At 59.0% G+C, this 18,557-nt stretch overlaps 1 protein-coding gene across 2 annotated transcripts in view; it reads left to right on the top strand.

The window, feature by feature from the left end:
* Positions 1-18,509, top strand: part of TMEM63A (transmembrane protein 63A) — a 30,837-nt gene extending 12,328 nt beyond the window's left edge. For both annotated transcript variants that reach the window (XM_054713105.1, XM_054713106.1), the window contains exons 7-24: positions 147-289; positions 1,133-1,184; positions 1,532-1,640; positions 2,699-2,769; positions 2,960-3,040; positions 3,890-4,013; positions 4,107-4,240; positions 5,630-5,767; positions 6,716-6,869; positions 7,090-7,196; positions 7,306-7,392; positions 8,826-8,888; positions 10,295-10,457; positions 12,306-12,411; positions 13,965-14,132; positions 15,805-15,920; positions 16,265-16,327; positions 18,267-18,509. In XM_054713105.1, the coding sequence (XP_054569080.1) occupies positions 147-289; positions 1,133-1,184; positions 1,532-1,640; positions 2,699-2,769; positions 2,960-3,040; positions 3,890-4,013; positions 4,107-4,240; positions 5,630-5,767; positions 6,716-6,869; positions 7,090-7,196; positions 7,306-7,392; positions 8,826-8,888; positions 10,295-10,457; positions 12,306-12,411; positions 13,965-14,132; positions 15,805-15,920; positions 16,265-16,327; positions 18,267-18,437 (2,050 nt within the window). In that variant the 3' untranslated portion in view covers positions 18,438-18,509. The remainder of the gene's footprint in view (positions 1-146; positions 290-1,132; positions 1,185-1,531; positions 1,641-2,698; positions 2,770-2,959; positions 3,041-3,889; positions 4,014-4,106; positions 4,241-5,629; positions 5,768-6,715; positions 6,870-7,089; positions 7,197-7,305; positions 7,393-8,825; positions 8,889-10,294; positions 10,458-12,305; positions 12,412-13,964; positions 14,133-15,804; positions 15,921-16,264; positions 16,328-18,266) is intronic.
* Positions 18,510-18,557: the final 48 nt, after the last annotated feature.

An 18,557-nucleotide genomic window follows, 5' to 3' on the forward strand; every position in this document is an offset into this window, starting at 1 on the left:
TAAGAAAGGTGCCGAGGATGAATGACCTGCTCTGGGTAATTCAAATGAATTAAGACGTGGTGTATCAAAGGTGACCCTTTGTGCGAGGCCCCGAGGGCCGGCCCGGGGCTGCTGCTCATCACGGTCCCTGCCTGTGTCTTGAGCAGCGACGACCAGATCCTGGAGTGGTGCGGGGAGGACGCCATCCACTACCTGTCCTTCCAGAGGCACATCATCTTCCTGCTGGCGGTGGTCAGCTTCTCGTCCCTGTGCGTCATCCTGCCCGTCAACCTCTCGGGCAACCTGCTGGGTAACTGTTCTTCTTTTTTTAAAAATATATTTTATTGATGTCAGAGAGGAAGGGAGAGGGAGAGAGAGCTAGAAACATCCATGATGAGAGAGAATCATGGATCGGCTGCCTCCTGCACGCCTCCTACTGGGGATCGAGCCCACAACCTGGGCATGTGCCCTTGACTGGGAATCGAACCATGACCTCTTGGTTCATAGGTCAACGCTCAACCCCTGAGCCACGCCGTCCAGGCTGTTTTCTTTATCTGTGTGGGGCGCAGGCCTCAGGAAAGGGGCTCACTGTGGGGGAGTCACGCTCACGCTCAGATGTGAGAAAGTCTTGGTGGCTTTCTGGACCTTTCCATCTGATTAAAAATCCAGAAAAAAATCCACCCCAAACCTAATATCCACTTGTGGTTCTAAGTAGGAGGAGGAGGAAAAAACCCCAAGATTTATAGACCCGGGGGCTCCCAAGGGTATTTGACATCTCCCTGCCCCCACTCAGCGTCAAAACCAGAGCCCGGAATTCTATTTCCAAGCGGCCGCCGGAAGCTAGCCCCCCGGATGCCACCACGACCCCACTCCTTGCGCCCCGGGATTCCCCGCCCTGGTTCTGGGAACAGCTGAGGATGGGTCCAGACTTCCCAAGAAAAGCCACCAAAACCTCACAGCCAGACGAAGGCAGGTTGTGACTCGACCCCCGTGACGGGTTGAGAAGTTGCCGGGGAGCCTCGGGGGCTAAAGCAGAGCCTTGTCGGGGTGACTCTGGGAAGACTGGACGGCTCTGTGCCCCGGCCCTTCCGAGCCGCACTCCCCGAGGCTGGCTGGGGCGGCCCTGGCGCTGAGGCCCTGTGCTTCTCCGCAGAGAAAGACGCCTACAGTTTTGGGAGGACGACGATAGCAAACCTACAGACCGAGTGAGTGGGGGTGGACGGGTCTGAGGGTGCCGACGGGCGAGGCCAGGGAGAGGGCGGGATCTGGAGCCCCACGTGGGCGGACTGATGCCCCGAAGCCCCCTTGCAGCCAGCGTGTGGCTGGGCTCTGGGCACGGACACCCCGTTAGCAGCTGCTGTTTTGAGGGGCTGTAGGAAACCTGGGGGGGGGCCCTGCGTCGAGGGCTCATTTGCCAGGAAGGGGCTTTAAGGGGGGGCTGGCCCCCCAGCCTCATAAGGTAGCCGAGGCCTTGCGCCCCCGCCCTGCCTGGGGTCCCCCCCTCCCCTCCCTCTCCCCTCCCCCCCGCTGATCGCAGACGGTGTCCCCGCAGCAACGACCTGCTCTGGCTGCACACCGTCTTCGCCGTCATCTACCTGTTCCTCACCCTGGGCTTCATGCGGCACCACACCCAGTCCATCAAGTACAAGGATGAGAGCCTGGTGAGTGAGGCTGGGGTGGGGGTGGGGGGGTGGGCAGGGGCTGGGGAGGGGGCGCGGAGAGGAATGGCACCCCCTGCTCGGTCCCCTGGCATGACAGCAGGGAGCGTCAGGAGGGCCCTCTGGGACCCGGCCTGCATGTCGGAACTCAACGTTGGCTTTGTCTTTTTTTTTTTTTTTTTAATCATCACCAGGGGATATGTGTATTGGTTTGTTGTTGTTAATCTTCACCTGATTTTCCATTGATTTTTAGAGAGAGTGGAAGTGGGGGGAGAGAGAGAGAGAAACATCAATGTGAGAGAGACGCATCGATGGGTTGCCTCCCGCACGTGTCCCGTCCAAGGCCGGGGATCGAGCCTGCAACCTGGGCATGCGCCCTTGACTGGAATCGAACCCGGGACCCTTCAGTCCCCGGGCGGATGCTCTATCCACTGAGCAGGTTTGGCTAGGACGTTTATTAATTAATTTTTTTTTTTTAGAGAGAGAGAGAGAGAGAAAGAGAGAAACATGAATGTGAGAAAGAAACACCGATTGGTTGCCTCTCATACAACGAACCCCGACCTGGGATCAGACCCGCCGCCGAGGCATGTGCCTGACTTGGAATCGAACCCACTACCTTCTGGTGCCCAGGACGATGCTCCAACCCACCGAGCCCCCCCGCCCCTCCCCCCCACCCCCCCGGCCAGGGCCTGGTATTCCCTTTAACACCTTGTTTCCTGGGTAGGTCGTTTTAGGATTTAGGGCTTAAGGGCCAACTAGCCCTTAGATTTGTGGGCTGTGAACTTGCAGTTCCGATTCTGAATACGATTCTGTTTCGGTGACTTCGCTGCAGGCCTGGCCCTCCGCTGAGCTGCTGTGTGGCCCCACCTGAGTCCCGCCCCCCTCCCGGGTCTTCCTCGGTCCCCGGTCATGCCAGGGGGGTGCGTGGCGGTGCTTGGGAAATGCGCTTTGTGTAGCCGGGAGGAAGGCGCCCTTCCGGGCTCTGCCGGCCAGGAGGAGCGCCCAGGGCCCCGGCCACGGCTCGTCCTGCTGACCCTTCTCTCCGCGTGTTTCCCCGGCAGGTGAGGCGGACGCTGTTCGTCACAGGACTCCCCAGACTTGCCACGAAGGACGCGGTGGAGAGCCACTTCCGGTGAGCAGGGCCGGTGGGACCACCCGGTCCCGTGGGCGGGCGCCGGGGTGAGCGCCTTGTGTCCTCCAAAGGCCCTGCTGGCCCGGGATGGGCAGGGAGATTGCTCTGCGGCCCTGGGAGATGGGGGTCCCGCCTGCCTGGGGTTCCTTTTCCAATGCCGCCCTTTGCCTCCGGCCCGCCCTGGGCGCAGGGACGCGTATCCCACGTGCGAGGTGGTGGAGGTCCAGCTGTGCTACAACGTGGCCAAGCTGATCTACCTGTGCAAGGAGAGGTACGGGGGTGCCTGCACGTGTGTGTGTGTGTGTGTGTGTGTGTGTGTGTGTGTAAGTGGGTGTGCACGCACGGGGAAGCGGTTTTGCGTGGGTGAGCGGGTATGTGTGCACGTGTGTGTGTGTAAGTGGGCGTGCATGCACGGGGAAGCGGTTGTGCACAGGAGAGCATGTGTGTGTGTGGGGGGAAGCAGGCGTGCATGGGTGAGCGGGTGTGCGTGCACGTGTGTGTGTGTGGGAAGCAGGTGTGCATGGGTGAGCGGGTGTGCATGCATGTGTGTGTGTGGGGGGAAGCAGGCGTGCATGGGTGAGCGGGTGTGCATGCATGTGTGTGTGTGTGGGGAAGCAGGCATGCGCAGGTGAGTGGGTGTGAGTGCACGTGTGTGTGTGGGGGGAAGCAGGCATGCGCAGGTGACCGGGTGTGCGTGCACGTGTGTGTGTGTGGGAAGCAGGTGTGCGTGGGTGAGTGGGTGTGCGTGCACGTGTGTGTGTGTGGGGGGAGCAGGCATGCCCAGGTGAGCGGGTGTGCATGCACGTGTGTGTGTGGGGGAAGCAGGCATGCGCAGGTGAGTGGGTGTGAGTGCACGTGTGTGTGTGTGGGGGGAGCAGGCATGCCCAGGTGAGCGGGTGTGCATGCACGTGTGTGTGTGGGGGAAGCAGGTGTGTGCGGGTGAGCGGGCGTGCGCCTTCTGACCCTTCCCCCCGGAGATGCCCACCCTCCCTCCTTGCTGGCCTCCAGTTGTTCAGAGGCTGGGCTCCCCGCTCTGGGTGACTGAGGCTGAGCGGAGGATGCGGGGTCCGTGCTGCAGGAGGGTGGGTCTGAGGCCCCTCCCCCCGACCTCCACCTGCAGGAAGAAGACGGAGAAGAGCCTGAGCTACTACACTAACCTGCAGGCGAAGACGGGCCAGCGGACCCTCATCAACCCCAAGCCCTGCGGCCAGTTCTGCTGCTTCGAAGTGCAGGGCTGTGAGCGGGTGAGGCCCCGCCCCCCGGGCGCGGGCGCGGGCGCTGGGGGCCCCGGCCACCCGCACGGGGCCACGGCCTCACCGGGACGTGTCCTCTGGCAGGAGGACGCCATCGCTTACTACACGGGCCTGAAGGACCGGCTGACGGAGAGGATCACGGAGGAGGAGTCCAGGGTCCAGTTCCAGCCCCTGGGCATGGCCTTCGTCACCTTCCAGGAGAAGTCCATGGCCACCTAGTGAGTGCCCCGCCCCACCCCGGGCTGGCCCCCTGGCCCCCGTCCAGACGCCCCCTGGCCCTCTCGGGGAGAGATGATACCGCCGAGTCACATCGCTGGGGTCTGCCGGTGGCGTGCCCATCTGCCTCCCCAGGTCTGGCTCGGGAGGCACCAACACGCTTACCCCCCGGGGGGCCCAGCCTGGTGCCTGTGGGACAGGGGGCTCGGGTGACTCTAGCTGAGACCCTCTCGTGGATGTGGCCTTACCCGGCTGCGGGGCTCGCACCAGCTGCCCCAGGGGTCCATCGGCTCTGCGTCCCAGCATCCTGCCAGCGGGATGGATGCCACCCTCCTTCAGATAGCCGCTCTGCACCCCAGATCCTGCTTCTGTGCATGGGCTCCCCATCTTCCTACAAATGGGCACTCGGGGTGCTCACTGCTGCAGGCAGCCTGGCCCCGGGGAGGGCGTTTGCATAACGCACCTCGGCCTGCCTGCGGTCTGGCTCATAAAGCCCACCCGTGCCTGGAGCCTCGGCGTCCCCGAGCCTTGGGAGCCGCAGAGGGGTGGGGTCAAGAGATGGGCACTTTATGGGAGACAAAGGGGGAAAGAGGAGGAGCTGGCAAGGGTTGAGGTGGGGTCTGAGGGAGGGAAATCTTGGATCAGAATGGGAGACGCCTCTTGTACTGTGGTCTGATAGCGACTCTGGGGCCTGGGGAGTAAGCGAGAGCCTTGAAGGGTGAAGCCACTGGCAGCAGGATCCCGGCGGGGGATGGAGGGGGGCAGTGCAAACAGCATGGGAACTGGAGCTAGACAGATGGGACGTAGAACCTGATTAGAGAGCCTCAGTTTCTTTATCTGTAAAATAGGAATAATAATCCTTGGCTTGCAGGGCTGTTCTGAGGATTAAACAAAACCCGCCAGATAGCATGCCATGCATGTTGTCTCTCTCATAGCATCTACACTAATAAAAGAGTAAGATGCTAATTGACCGTACCTTTGCGACGCCCACCAGCCAATCAGGAGAGAGTATGCAAATTAACCCAACAAAGATGGTGGGTTAATTTGCATACACAGGCACCAAGTGGCCGGGGGTGGGACGCAGGTGTTCTGCCCTGCCCCAGCCACTCCAGGCCTCTGGGCAGCGTGGGAAGGCAGAAAGGTGTCTCCGGGCCGGAGCGAAGGCGGTGCCAGCAGCCAGGTGAAGGAAGGCCCATTCTTGCACGAATCTTCGTGCAGCGGGCCTCTAGTTAATTATAATAATAAATCCATAGTAATAAAGCCAGGGTCCTGCATCAATAATAATAAATCCATAGTAATAAAGCCAAGTCCCAGTCTATCCCGGCCCCGTGTGCTGGACGTGTGCCCGGCCCCGGGTGGCCTGGGCCCTGGCACGTCTGCCTTCCCCGCAGCATCCTGAAGGACTTCAACGCCTGCAAGTGCCAGGGCCTGAGGTGCAAAGGGGAGCCCCAGCCGTCCTCCTGCAGCAGAGAGCTCTGCATCTCCCAGTGGACAGTCACCTTCGCCACCTACCCCGAGGACATCTGCTGGTGAGCCCCCCGGCCGCCGGGGCCACAGCCCAGTGCTCAGGAGCCACACGTGTCTCGTGGCTGCTGTCTCGGACAGGGCAGCCTGAGGTCAAGTGTCACCTGCTTCGTTCGCCTGGGGCACATGAACCCATTGTACTCGCTTGCTTTTTTCTCGGTTCCTTTATTCTACTCGGGGTTTAATTTTTTAAATACCCCAGATTTTACAAAGCGCGGCAGTAGAATAAAAAACTGGAGTTTCTTTTCATACAAACTTGTTTATTTGGATTTTTTTATATTTCAAATTTTTTTTTTTCTTTTTTTAAAAATATATTTTATTGATTTTTTACAGAGAGGAAGGGAGAGGGATAGAGAGCTAGAAACATCGACGAGAGAGAAACATCGACCAGCTGCCTCCTGCACAACCCCCACCGGGGATGTGCCCGCAACCAATGTACATGCCCCCGACCGGAATCGAACCTGGGACCCTCCAGTCCGCAGACCGACGCTCTATCCACTGAACCAAACCGGTCCCGGCTATATTTCAAATTATTGATACATTCAATACAATTCGACATACGAGCTGCTGCCGATGCTAACCGTGTCGAGTCACACTCGACATCCGAGTGCAAAAGGTTAAAAGAGTAAAAAGAAAAGAGTTGAAATTAATTTTCATAATAGTATCTATCTCTCTATAGATATTAACATATCATCCGTTCGACAGTTAGCGGGGAATAACTTGTATCTCCTCTGAGCTCCTAGGGCCCCAACATTTGACCTTCCAGCGGCTGAAGGTCGGTGCAGAGACCTCGTCTGTACGCCCAGGTCGAAATGAGCCCCACGCCAGAGCCCCTGGCTTGACTCACGTGGGCTTTCTGACCCCACCCCCCCCGAGCCACGGGCGCTGTTGGTAGGGTTGGTGGCCGGGTCCTGGGAGCTGAGCCTCCGGGGCCCGTGTCCTCTCCTCCGTAGGAAGAACCTCTCCGTCCAGGGCGCCCGCTGGTGGCTCCAGTGGCTGGGCATCAACTTTGTGCTCTTCGTGGTGCTGTTTTTTCTGACCACCCCCTCCATCATCCTCTCCACCATGGACAAGTTCAACGTCACCAAACCCATCCACGCGCTGAATGTGAGTAGTGACCGTTCTGCAAGGCCCGTCCCAGGAGGGCTGGTGCGGGGAAGGGTGGGGGCCCCTGTACCAGGGACGGCGTTGGTTCTGGGGGGGCCAGGAGGACCAAACCCCAGCCCCGGAGTTCACTGAGCCGCCATGCCAGTAGGTCGTGGTCTCACCGCCCGCCCCCCCCCCCCCCATGCCCCAACCCTCCTTGCTGGGGGGCCTTGTTTTCCAGGACCCAGTCATCAGCCAGTTCTTCCCCACCCTCCTCCTGTGGTCCTTCTCCGCCCTGCTGCCGACCATTGTCTACTACTCCACGCTGCTGGAGTCTCACTGGACCAAGTGAGTGCGGGGGGCGCTGGCCCCCGTGCCCTAGGGCAGCGGGCACACGGCCTCCTGGGGGCCCCGGAGACAACGGGGCCTGGGAGTGCTCACTCCTGACTTCCTGCAGGTCCGGGGAAAACCGGATCATGGTGACCAAGGTCTACATCTTCCTGATCTTCATGGTGCTGATCCTGCCCTCCCTCGGCCTCACCAGGTACACGGGGCCGCCGCCTGCTCGCCATTCAGAACCAGGGTCGTAGCTGGAGAGGACCGTGCCCCCCGGAGAATGGAAACTTTTAAAAAATATATGTATAATTATGCTTGTTTCTCACTTTATTTTTATGTATATATATATTTAACGTTTTTATTGATTTCAGAGAGGAAGGCAGAGGGAGAGAGACTCATTGGTGGCTGCCTCCTGCACGCCCCCTGCTGGGGATCATGCCTGCAACCCTGGCATGTGCCCTGCCTGGGACTCGAACTATGACCTCCTGGTTCATAGGCCGATGCTCTCAACCACTGAGCCACACCAGCTGGGCTGGAAATGGTTTTGGAGTGGATGCGTATTCCTGACAACATGGAAGCCTGTCACACGCTCTTGGAGGGCAATTGGGCTGCTCATTGATTCTCCTGGAGGCAGGATCTCTCTACGTTTGAAAACAGATTTATCACGAGGGCTGTCCTCTTAGGGGGAGGGTCTGATCCTGGCTTGGTTTCTCTCCGGGTAGGAAGTTTCTGGTACAGTAGGCCCTGGTACGTCACACGGTAGTAAGCGGCATTTTATTTATTTTTTTTAATTATTTATTTTTAAAATTTTTATTGATTTCAGAGAGGAAGGGAACAGAAGAAAGCGATAGAAAGATCAGTGATGCCGAAACCGGTGTGGTTCAGTGGATAGAGCGTCGGCCTGCGGACTCAAGGGTCCCAGGTTCGATTCCAGTCAAGGGCATGTACCTGGGCTGCGGGCACATCCCCAGTAGGGGGTGTGCAAGAGGCAGCTGATCGATGTTTCTCTCTCATCGATGTTTCTAACTGTCTATCCCTCTCTCTTCCTCTCTGTGAAAAATCAATAAAATATATTTAAAAAAAAAAAAAAAAGAAAGATCAGTGATGAGAGGGAATCATTGATCGGCTGCCTCCTGCACGCCCCGTACTGGGGATGGAGCCTGCAGCCCGGGCATGTGCCCTTGACCAGAATCGAACCCGTGACCCTTGAGTCTGCATAGGCCGACGCTCTATCCACTGAGCCACACCGGCCAGGTGTCAGCGGCATTTTGAAGGACATGTGTGGCTCTGGAGATGTGGCCTGTCTTTATTTTTATTTATTTATTTATCTTAAATATATATTTTATTGATTTTTTACAGAGAGGAAGGGAGAGGGATAGAGAGTTAGAAACATCGATGAGAGAGAAACATCCATCAGCTGCCTCCTGCACACCCCCTACTGGGGATGTGCCCGAAACCAAGGTACATGCCCTTGACCGGAATCGAACCTGGGACCTCTCAGTCCGAAGGCTGACGCTCTATCCACTGAGCCAAACCGGTTTTGGCAACGGCCTGTCTTTAGAAGAAGAAGAAAAGGGACGTCTGTGCTGTGATCGCGAGGCGGTTGGAAGTGGGTTCTGACGGGATCTGTTTGTCTTGCAGCCTGGACTTTTTCTTCCGGTGGCTCTTTGACAAATCCTCCCCGGACACCTCCATCAGGCTGGAGTGAGTATCGGCCGCGAGGAGGTGACGGAGCCACGGCCCCGAGTACATGCCCCACGGGGCTCGGGCTGCCCTGCGGGGAGGGTGGTCCCCGTGTCGGAACAGGCCACTTCCTCCCGGAGACCACAGGGCCTGGGCCTCTTCCCGGCTCCCCGACCCGGTTCCTGCTGGGGAGGCGGGGCAGAGCCTTCGGCCGCACCGGGGGAGCTGGCCCAGTTTGTGTGCAAAACATGCGGTTCACTTTTTTAGGCCGAGACTCAATTAGTCGCAGCCTCATTCTGTCTCTGAGACTTACTTACCGAGACCTGAGCCGCCGGGGAGAAGGAGGTGCTGGGCCCCCGTGGTGCCGGGGGGCAGGAGGGGGAGGAATAATTAACGTTGCAGCCAGAACGACTGTCGGGGCTGTGGGTTACCTTTGCCAGGAGAACGGAGCTCAGCTGATGGCTGATGTGGGTCCTTGTTCGTATTCCCAGCTCGCACCCCACCCACTCAGCAGTGATGCTTATGACTTAAGAAGGCACCGCGCCGCATGCTGGGTTCTGGGTCTCGTGTCACCTCCACAGCCACTGAGGAGTGGGTCCTGTCGTTGTCCCCATTTTACAGATGAGGAGACTGAGGCCCCGAGATGTTGAATAACTTGCCCAAGGCTACCCAGCGAGTTAAGAGATGCAGCTGGGACGTGACCTCAGCCCCTACTGCATTGGACTTTAGGTCCTGAAATAGGCTCTTAGGCCCATGACGGATTTTCCCAAAGAGATATTTATAGTGAGGCTGGCTGCAATTTCCTTTTTTTTATCTTTTATTTGTTTTCCATCACCATGTAAGGGGTGAATTATTACTATTATATTTTTTGTAATCCTCACCCGAGGATATTTTTCCATAGTTTTTTTTTTTTTTTTGGAGAGAGTGGAAGAGAGAGGGAAAGACAGAAACATCGATGTGAGAGAAGCACATCGATTGGTTGCCTCCTGCACGAGCCCCAACCAGGGCCCGGGCCGGGGAGGAGCCTGCAGCCGAAGCACATGCCCTTGACCGGAATCAAACCCGGGACCCTTGGGTCCGCAGGCCGACGCTCTATCCACTGAGCCACACCGGCCAGGGCGGCCCTCCCTCTCCACCTTGTCTGCACATCCCCTTCTCGGGAAGGCTCTCTGACGCCCGCCGAGCACGGGAACATCGCCGCCCGCTCTCTCCTCGCACCCGCACACGCGGCATCCGTGTGTTTGCGTGTCTGTGGGTGCCCCCCCCGCTGGGATGTGAGCTCCGTGAGGGCAGGGCAGGGGCAGGGGCTTTGTTTCGCTCTCAGCGCCTGGCACAGTGCCTGGCACACGTGGGTGCTGCACAGGCACCTGCCGGGGCCTCGGGCCCCGGCTCGTCTGACTCGGCCCCCGCCCCGCCTGGGTCCCCAGGTGCGTCTTCCTGCCGGACCAGGGCGCCTTCTTCGTGAACTACGTCATCGCCTCGGCCTTCATCGGCACCGGCATGGAGCTGCTGCGGCTGCCCGGCCTCATCCTCTACACCTTCCGCATGGTCATGGCCAAGACCACCGCCGACCGCAGGAACGTCAAGCAGGTGCGGGCTGGCGCGGAGGGCGGCACGGCTCCCCCCCACACACACACCCTTGAGCTGCCCCACTCGGCTCTTCCCCAGCCGCCTGCTCAGTGCCGGGCACTTTGCCACGTGCCTTTCACCGGGGCCCAGGCCGCCTGTGGGGGCGGAGGGCCAGGCCCTGCTTGCCAGGGACAGGTCTTCATAAACCTCCGTCCGCTCCGACTCACCGGCTGGAGGAGAGAGTGTGGATTTTTACATTAAAAAAAATTTTTTTTTTAATTGATTTTTCGGGGAAGGGAGAGGGAGAGTAAGAGAGAAGCATCAATGATGAGAGAGAATCATTGATCCGCTGCCTCCTGCACGCCCTCTACTGGGGATCGAGCCTGCAACCTGGGCATGTGCCCTTGACTGGAGTCGAACCAGGGACCCTTCAGTCCGCAGGCCGACGCTCTGTCCACTGAGCCATGCCAGCTAGGGCTGGGTTTTCACTTTTTATTTTTGTTTATTTATTTTCGAAGTATATTTTATTGATTTTTTTATAGAGAGGAAAGGAGAGGGAGAGAGAGAAACATCAATGAGAGAGAAACATCGATCAGCTGCCTCTTGAACACCCCCTACTGGGGATGTGCCCGCAACCCAGGTACATGCCCTTGACCGGAATCGAACCTGGGACCTTTCAGTCTGCAGGCCGACACTCTGTACACTGAACCACACCAGCTAGAGCTGGATTTTCACATTTTTTTAAAAAATATATTTTATTAATTTTTTACAGAGAGGAAGAGAGAGGGATAGAGTTAGAAACATCGATCAGCTGCCTCTTGCACACCCCCCACTGGGGATGTGCCCGCAAACAAGGTACATATCCTTGACCAGAATCGAACCTGGGACCTTTCAGTCCGCAGGCCGACGCTCTATCCACTGAGCCAAACCGGTTTCGACTGGATTTTCACATTTTAACCGGTCTTACACACACACACACACACACACACACACACACACACACACCAGCATGTCACATATTTGGGGGCATCCATGTGCACAAGCCCTTAAGATGATCACAGTTGTCAAAGGCGTTTGGGGCATTGGCACTGTCCCCCACATGGGTAACGTGGGTTCTCTTACTCTCCTTTGCCCGTGGGCACCCTGAGAGGACAGAACCCTCTGAGACGGGCCCTGCTGGGGCCTTACCTGGCAAACGCACAGCCTAAGCCCAGGCAGGTTAGGAGCCCAGGACGCACGCCGGAACGGGCAGAGCTGACGTGGCGTCTGATGCCAGAGTCCGTAGGGGTCACGGCCCTCCGGGGGCTCGGGGGCCTGCTGGGGAGACACGATGAAGACAGAGGTGACCCTAGGGAAGCATGAGGCACTGCGCCGTGGAGGTCTGGGCGTGCGCGAAGTGAAGCTGGAGAAGGCTTGTGGAGGGAGGAAAGGACCTCACGCCCGGCCGGTGTGGCTCAGTGGTTGAGCATTGACCTATGAACCAGGAGGTCACGGTTCAATTCCCCGGCACGGCACATGCCCAGGTTGTCGGCTTGATCCCCAGAAGGGGGCGTGCAGGAGGCAGCTGATCCATGATTCTCACCATTGATGTTGTTATCTCTCCTCTCCCTTCTTCTCTGAAATCAATTTAAAAAAATATTTTTTTTTAAAAAGAAAAAGGACCTCGAGGTGGGGGAGCTGTGAGTCTCCCATTTCCAAAGTCCTTCTCACCCGGTTTGCCCTCACCACCGGGAGCCATCTGAGGGGCTTGGGGCCGAGCAGGCCTGGCAGTACCTCATCTCCTCCTCCTCATCCTCCTTCTCCTCCTCCTCCTCCTCTTCCTCCTCCTCCTCCTCCTCCCTCTCTTCCTCCTCCTCCTCCTCCTCCCAGAACCAGGCCTTCGAGTTCGAGTTCGGAGCCATGTACGCGTGGATGCTGTGCGTCTTCTCCGTCATCATGGCCTACAGCATCACCTGCCCCATCATCGCGCCGTTCGGTGAGTGGCCCTGAGGCCGGTCCAGGGTGGGTGGGTGGCTGACTCCACCAGGCACCCCAAGACAGCCGTCACGGGGCATTCTGGGGCCCCACAAACAGAGGACCTCTTGAAGCCACAAGAGCCGCACCCTGTGAAGGAGCCACGGGTGCCACCAAATTTAATTCACTTCTCGTGAATTCCTTCCCCTGGCCTTCCAAACTGTGGCCTCACTCAGTACTTCTGGTCTGAGCTTCTCCGCCAGCTGACCACTTCACTCCTATTTTTTTTAAGAAATATGTTTTTATTGATTTTGGAGAGAAGAAGGGAGAGGGAGAGGGAGATAGAAACATCCATGATGAAGGAATCATTGATCGGCTGCCTCTTGCAAGCCCCCTACTGGGGATCAAGTCTGCAACCTGAGGCACGTGCCCTGACCGGGAATCGAACCAGTGACCTCCTGGTTCATAGGTTGATGCTCAACCACTGAGCCACACCAGCTGGGCTGACCACTCTATTCCTGGCGGGTTCTTGAACACACTAAGGCGGTAACGATCGAGGTTCTCGTGCGTGCTGTCCCTCTGGCCGTCACCTTCACACCCGCCATGGGGGATCACAATCCGACCAGCCAGGCCTTGCTTCTGTCCCCCTCACAGACGAAGCACTCGATGCTTGTCTGTGACGGGTAGAGTCAGGATTCGAACGTGGAACGGTTCGACGTTAAAGGCCAGGGTCTGGCAACTAAAATAAAACATCGGGAACGGGCCGACAGGCGGAAGGCTCTAGAAGGAAACCCAGCACCAGGAGACGGTTGGCAGTGCGAGCTGAGGCTGGGGGGAGGAGGAAGTGGGAGTTTTCCCTGTTGGCTCTCCTGTACTATTTTTAAAGTATAGGATTACTCTCTCAAAACAAAGCAAAACCAGCCCGGCCAGTGGGGCTCAGTGGTTGAGCGTCGACCTATGAACCAGGAGGCCACGGTTCGATTCCCGGTCAGGGCACAGGCCTGGGTTGTGGGCTTGATCCCCAGGGTGGGGCATGCAGGAGGCAGCCGATCCACGATTCTCTCTAATCGTTGATGTTCCTCTCTCTCTCTCCCTCTCCTTTCCTCTCTGAAATCAATAAAAACATATTTTTTAAAAAAGCAAAACCAAAAAGTGTCGAAGAACCTGACATAAAAGGCAGTATGATGCCCCTTAAGACCCTTGAGCATCCATTGGCCCAGGGCAGGAGGTCACTTGGGTGGGAGAAGGAAAGGAGGGTGGGAGCATTGAGGGGTCTGGGGGTGCTCAGTGTGAGGGGGTCTGTGCGTGTAAAGTAGTCTCTTTCCCCAAAACGATGCTGGAATTTCAGTGGGCCCCGAGTCACAGACACTTCCACTCCTGGAGTCAGGAACGGGGAGGGGAGAGGGAAGAGGGGAGGGGGAGGAGGGGAGGGGGAGGGGAGGGGGAGGAGGGAGGGGAGAGACCAGGAACACTGGCAGCCAGGATATGCATTTTGCCCCCCTCTGGTTCCTGGGGTTCCATGTACAGCCGCCCCTGTGGCCACGCCGGGCCCCCGCTCACAGCCCCCCTCTGCAGGCCTCATCTACATCCTGCTCAAGCACATGGTGGACCGGCACAACCTCTACTTTGCCTACCTCCCTGCCAAGCTGGAGAAGAGGATCCACTTCGCGGCCGTGAACCAGGCCTTGGCCGCCCCCATCCTGTGCCTCTTCTGGCTCTTCTTCTTCTCCTTCCTGCGCCTGGGTGAGGCCCCTTCTGACCCAGTGTGGCCCCAGGGAGGGCTGGCTGGGTGTCCAATCAGAATGTGGCCCCCAGGGAGGGCTGGCTGGGTGTCCAATCAGAATGTGGCCTCCAGGGAGGGCTGGCTGGGTGTCCCATCAGAATGTGGCCCCCAGGGAGGGCTGGCTGGGTGTCCAATCAGAATGTGGCCCCCAGGGAGGGCTGGCTGGGTGTCCAATCAGAATGTGGCCCCCAGGGAGGGCTGGCTGGGTGTCCCATCAGAATGTGGCCCCCAGGGAGGGCTGGCTGGGTGTCCCATCAGAATGTGGCCCCAGGGAGGGCTGGCTGGGTATCCCATCAGAATGTGTCCCCCAGGGTGAAGGTTGGCTGGGTGTCCAATCAGAATGTGGCCCCCAGGGAGGGCTGGCTGGGTGTCCCATCAGAATTGTCCCCCAGTCTTACATTCCCATACACATCCAATCAAATCCCCCCGGGGTTAGGGCTTGGCTGGGTGTCCAATCAGAATGTGGCACCCAGGGTGAAGGTTGGCTGGGTGTCCAATCAGAATGTGGCCCCCAGGGAGGGCTGGCTGGGTGTCCAATCAGAATGTGGCCCCCGGGGTGAGGGCTGGTTGGGTATCCAATCAGAATGTGGCCCCCAGGGAGGGCTGGCTGGGTGTCCAATCAGAATGTGGCACCCAGGGAGGGCTAGCTGGGTGTCCAATCAGAATGTGGCCCCCAGGGTGAAGGTTGGCTGGGTGTCCAATCAGAATGTGGCCCCCAGGGTGAAGGTTGGCTGGGTGTCCAATCAGAATGTGGCCCCCAGGGAGGGCTGGCTGGGTGTCCAATCAGAATGTGGCACCCAGGGTGAAGGTTGGCTGGGTGTCCAATCAGAATGTGGCCCCCAGGGAGGACTAGCTGGGTGTCCAATCAGAATGTGGCACCTAGGGTGAGGACTGGCTGGGTGTCCAATCAGAATGTGGCACCCAGGGTGAGGGCTGGCTGGGTGTCCAATCAGAATGTGGCCCCCGGGGTGAGGGCTGGCTGGGTGTCCAATCAGAATGTGGCCCCCAGGGAGGGCTGGCTGGGTATCCAATCAGAATGTGGCCCCCGAGGTGAGGGCTGGCTGGGTGTCCAATCAGAATGTGGCACCTAGGGTGAGGACTGGCTGGTTATCCAATCAGAATGTGGCACCCAGGGTGAGGGCTGGCTGGGTGTCCAATCAGAATGTGGCCCCCGGGGTGAGGGCTGGCTGGGTGCAGCTGGACCACCTGAGCTAGCCCCAGCTGAGTGTAACGGGTGAAGGCCAGGTGGACCGCCCCAGGCAGCTGAGAGGGGATGGTCCCTTCATCTGCCGTGGGGGACGGGGAGGCGGGTCCAGACCCCTCACACCTCACCTGGGGACGTGGCGGAGGGAAAAACCAACGCTCTTGGGAAAAAGGAAAAGGCAGGAGAGATGTGTGCCTGCCCGAGTCTGCTGGGGGCCTCCACCTGCCTCACCCGCACAAGAGGCTGCAAGGACCTGACCCAGCGGGAAGCTGGCAGATGCCCTCACCGGGGGTCCCAGCTGCTTGAGGGCGGATTTTCTGCCCCAGAGAGAGGTCACCTGCCCAGGTGTGGGCCCCTCCTCAGCAGGGTGAGGGTCAATGGCAGCCCTCTCTCCCTCCTCCTCTAAGGCCGCATCCCTCTGTCCCCAGGTCTGACGGCCCCCGCCACCCTGTTTAACTTCCTGGTCCTGCTGCTCACCATCCTGGTCTGCCTGGGCTACACCTGTTTCGGCTGCTTCAAGCACCTCAGCCCTCTGAACTACAAGGTAAAGGGCGCCACCCCATCGCCCCACCCAGCCAGGACCTGGGCGGAGATGTGGGTCCACCCTCCACCCCTCCTCCTCCCTCTCACACATCAACAACCTTCCCCAGGTTTTTACTGACCCCCCCTCCCCCCGAAAGGCATGGGTAGCTGGGTGCAATGTGAGCCTTCCCTCCCCACCCCCTCCCCTGCTCCCTGCCCCCCGCCCCATGCCCCCTGGGGCTGACGCTGGGAGCCCGGAGCCAGCTGGCACCGATATTCTGGGTGTTCATAGTCGGCCTGTTGGGAGGGTGTTGTTCGGGACGATCATTGTTGCTAATCGTGGAAAGTTTCTGCTGTTCCCTGCAGATGGAGGAGTCGGCCGCTGACAAAGGGAGCGAGGCCCTGGCCCACGTGCCCCCTCCGTACACAGTAAGTCACGGCGCTCCCCAGGACCCAGCCCCGCCCCGTGGGCCCGGCAGGCACCCTCCCGTCATCTCGTTAAGAAGGAAGCCCCTCGATCCCGTGTCGTGGGGCAGGTGGCTGGATTCATGTCACCTGAGACGGCGTCCCAGGGGCCTCTGGGGCTGTAACTTGGGTCTGTGCAGCCGCATCCCCCACGAGAGGAGGCGAGAGTTTGTTTTGCTGGGATGTGCGCCCATCCCCTCGGGTGTCGGCTTCCGGCTCACTTTCCTCCTCTGCATATTTAATGCCTGGAGAGCCGGCTCCCTTGCCGGGCCCTGTGGTTTGGTGAAGCCGATCCCCAGCGTTCCAGCAGCCCCTGCCCGGTGGGTCCCCCACGCTGCCCAGACCGGCTCCCCGTGGAGTTCCTGCTGCGTGCGGGCACCGGCGAGACGCTTTCCTTTCCTTCTGGGTCTGCCTGCTCCTGGATGGGGCTGGGACACGGGACCCCAGAGCCGTGACCACTGCCCCCTGACAGGGCGGGGAGAGGGGGACGGGGGGCAGCGGCCCCTCTCAGCTCTGTTCTTTCCAGCGGCTGCCTCCCAGGTGCCAGGCCCTCTTATCAGTGTCTGTCTTTGGAGCGGCCCCAGGGAAGGTTCTGGGGAGACGCCTGCCCCAGAGACACACCTGTGGCTGTGCCCGCCAGACCCGGGAGGAGGCGGGGCAGATGGATGATGGACGGCCCTCATGCCTTTTTATTTCTTTCTTTTTTTTTTTTTAGTTCTCATCCTAGCATATTTTTTTCCATTGATTTTTAGAGAGAGGGAAAGGGAGAAGGGGGGAGGGAGGGGGAGGGAAACATCGATGTGAGACAGACACGTCGATTGGTTGCCTCCCGCAAGAACCCCGACCGAACGGATGGGGGTGAGGGACAGGGAAGGAGCCTGAAACCCAGGTACCTGCCCTCGATCGGGAATCGAACCTGCGACCCTCAAATGGGAAGGCCGACGCTCTAACCACTGAGCACACCGGCCAAGGCAGGAAATCCCTCGTTGTCAGCCTGGGTCTGGGGAGGGGCAGAGCAGAGCAGGGCTGTGCCGCGGGGTCGGGGACGGGGAAGGGAAGTAGCCACCACGGATTCGCTCTCCAGGGTCCCACTGGCAGCTCCTAGGCCTATCCTGTGCGGTTCCGTGTCCAGTGTGACGCGGGACATCCCCGGGGATCCCGCGCCGGGAACCGCCGTTTCCTCTGAGGAATGGCGGGCGTGTGTCCTCCTTCCTGGTGATCGTGAGAACCGTGCAGTTGACGGCATTTTCTGTTTTGCTCTGGCTTCTCGGAAACTCTGCAGTTGGCACGTGTTGGGTCCTGATGTCCTAAATTAATGTTCTTCCTTTCTTTTTTCTTTTTTTTAAATATATTTTATTAATTTTTTTTACAGAGAGGAAGAGAGAGGGATAGAGAGTTAGAAACATCGATGAGAGAGAATCATCGATCAGCTGCCTCCTGCACACCCTCTACTGGGGATGTGCCCGCAACCAAGGTACATGCCCTTGACCGGAATCGAACCTGGGACCCTTCAGTCCGCAGGCCGACGCTCTATCCACTGAGCCAAACCGGTTTTGGCTATTTCTTTTCTTTTCTTTTTTTTTTATTGATTTCAGAGAGGAAGGGAGAGGGAGAGAGATAGAAACATTGACGATGAGAGAGAATCATGGATCAGCTGCCTCCTGCACGCCCCGCACTGGGGATCGAACCCGCAGCCTGGGCATGTCCCCGGGACCCTTCAGTCTGCAGGCCGACGCTCTACCCACTGAGCCACACCAGCCAGGGCTTGGTGTTGTTTCTTTATGTGTCCCCCATGAGCATTGGGCCCCCTCCGGCTGGGAGGAGGGGGGACAGTGAAGGAGGATCGGGGTGCAGCGTCTCGTGCCCGCCCCAGCCGAGCACTAACGCCCCCCTCTGTCGGCAGCCCTACGTGCCCCGGATTCTGAACGGCATGGCCTCGGAGAGAACAGCTCTGTCCCCACAGCTGCAGCAGACCTACGGCGCCGTCCGCAACATCAGCGGGACCGTCGCGGGGCAGGGCCCGGCCCCGAGCCCCGCGGACAGCGTGGAGGCGGCGGCCCCGCAGGAGGCCTGAGGGCCGGAGCGCGGCGGGGCTGGGCAGGGCCCGGCGCGGGGCCCGGAGGTGAGGAGACGCCGGCGGAGACGTAGCTTGACATGGACCCCAGTCACGTCCAGGACGTCCGTCCACGTTTTG

The sequence above is a fragment of the Eptesicus fuscus genome, chromosome 24 (assembly GCF_027574615.1).
Source record: "Eptesicus fuscus isolate TK198812 chromosome 24, DD_ASM_mEF_20220401, whole genome shotgun sequence".
NCBI lineage: Eukaryota > Metazoa > Chordata > Mammalia > Chiroptera > Vespertilionidae > Eptesicus > Eptesicus fuscus.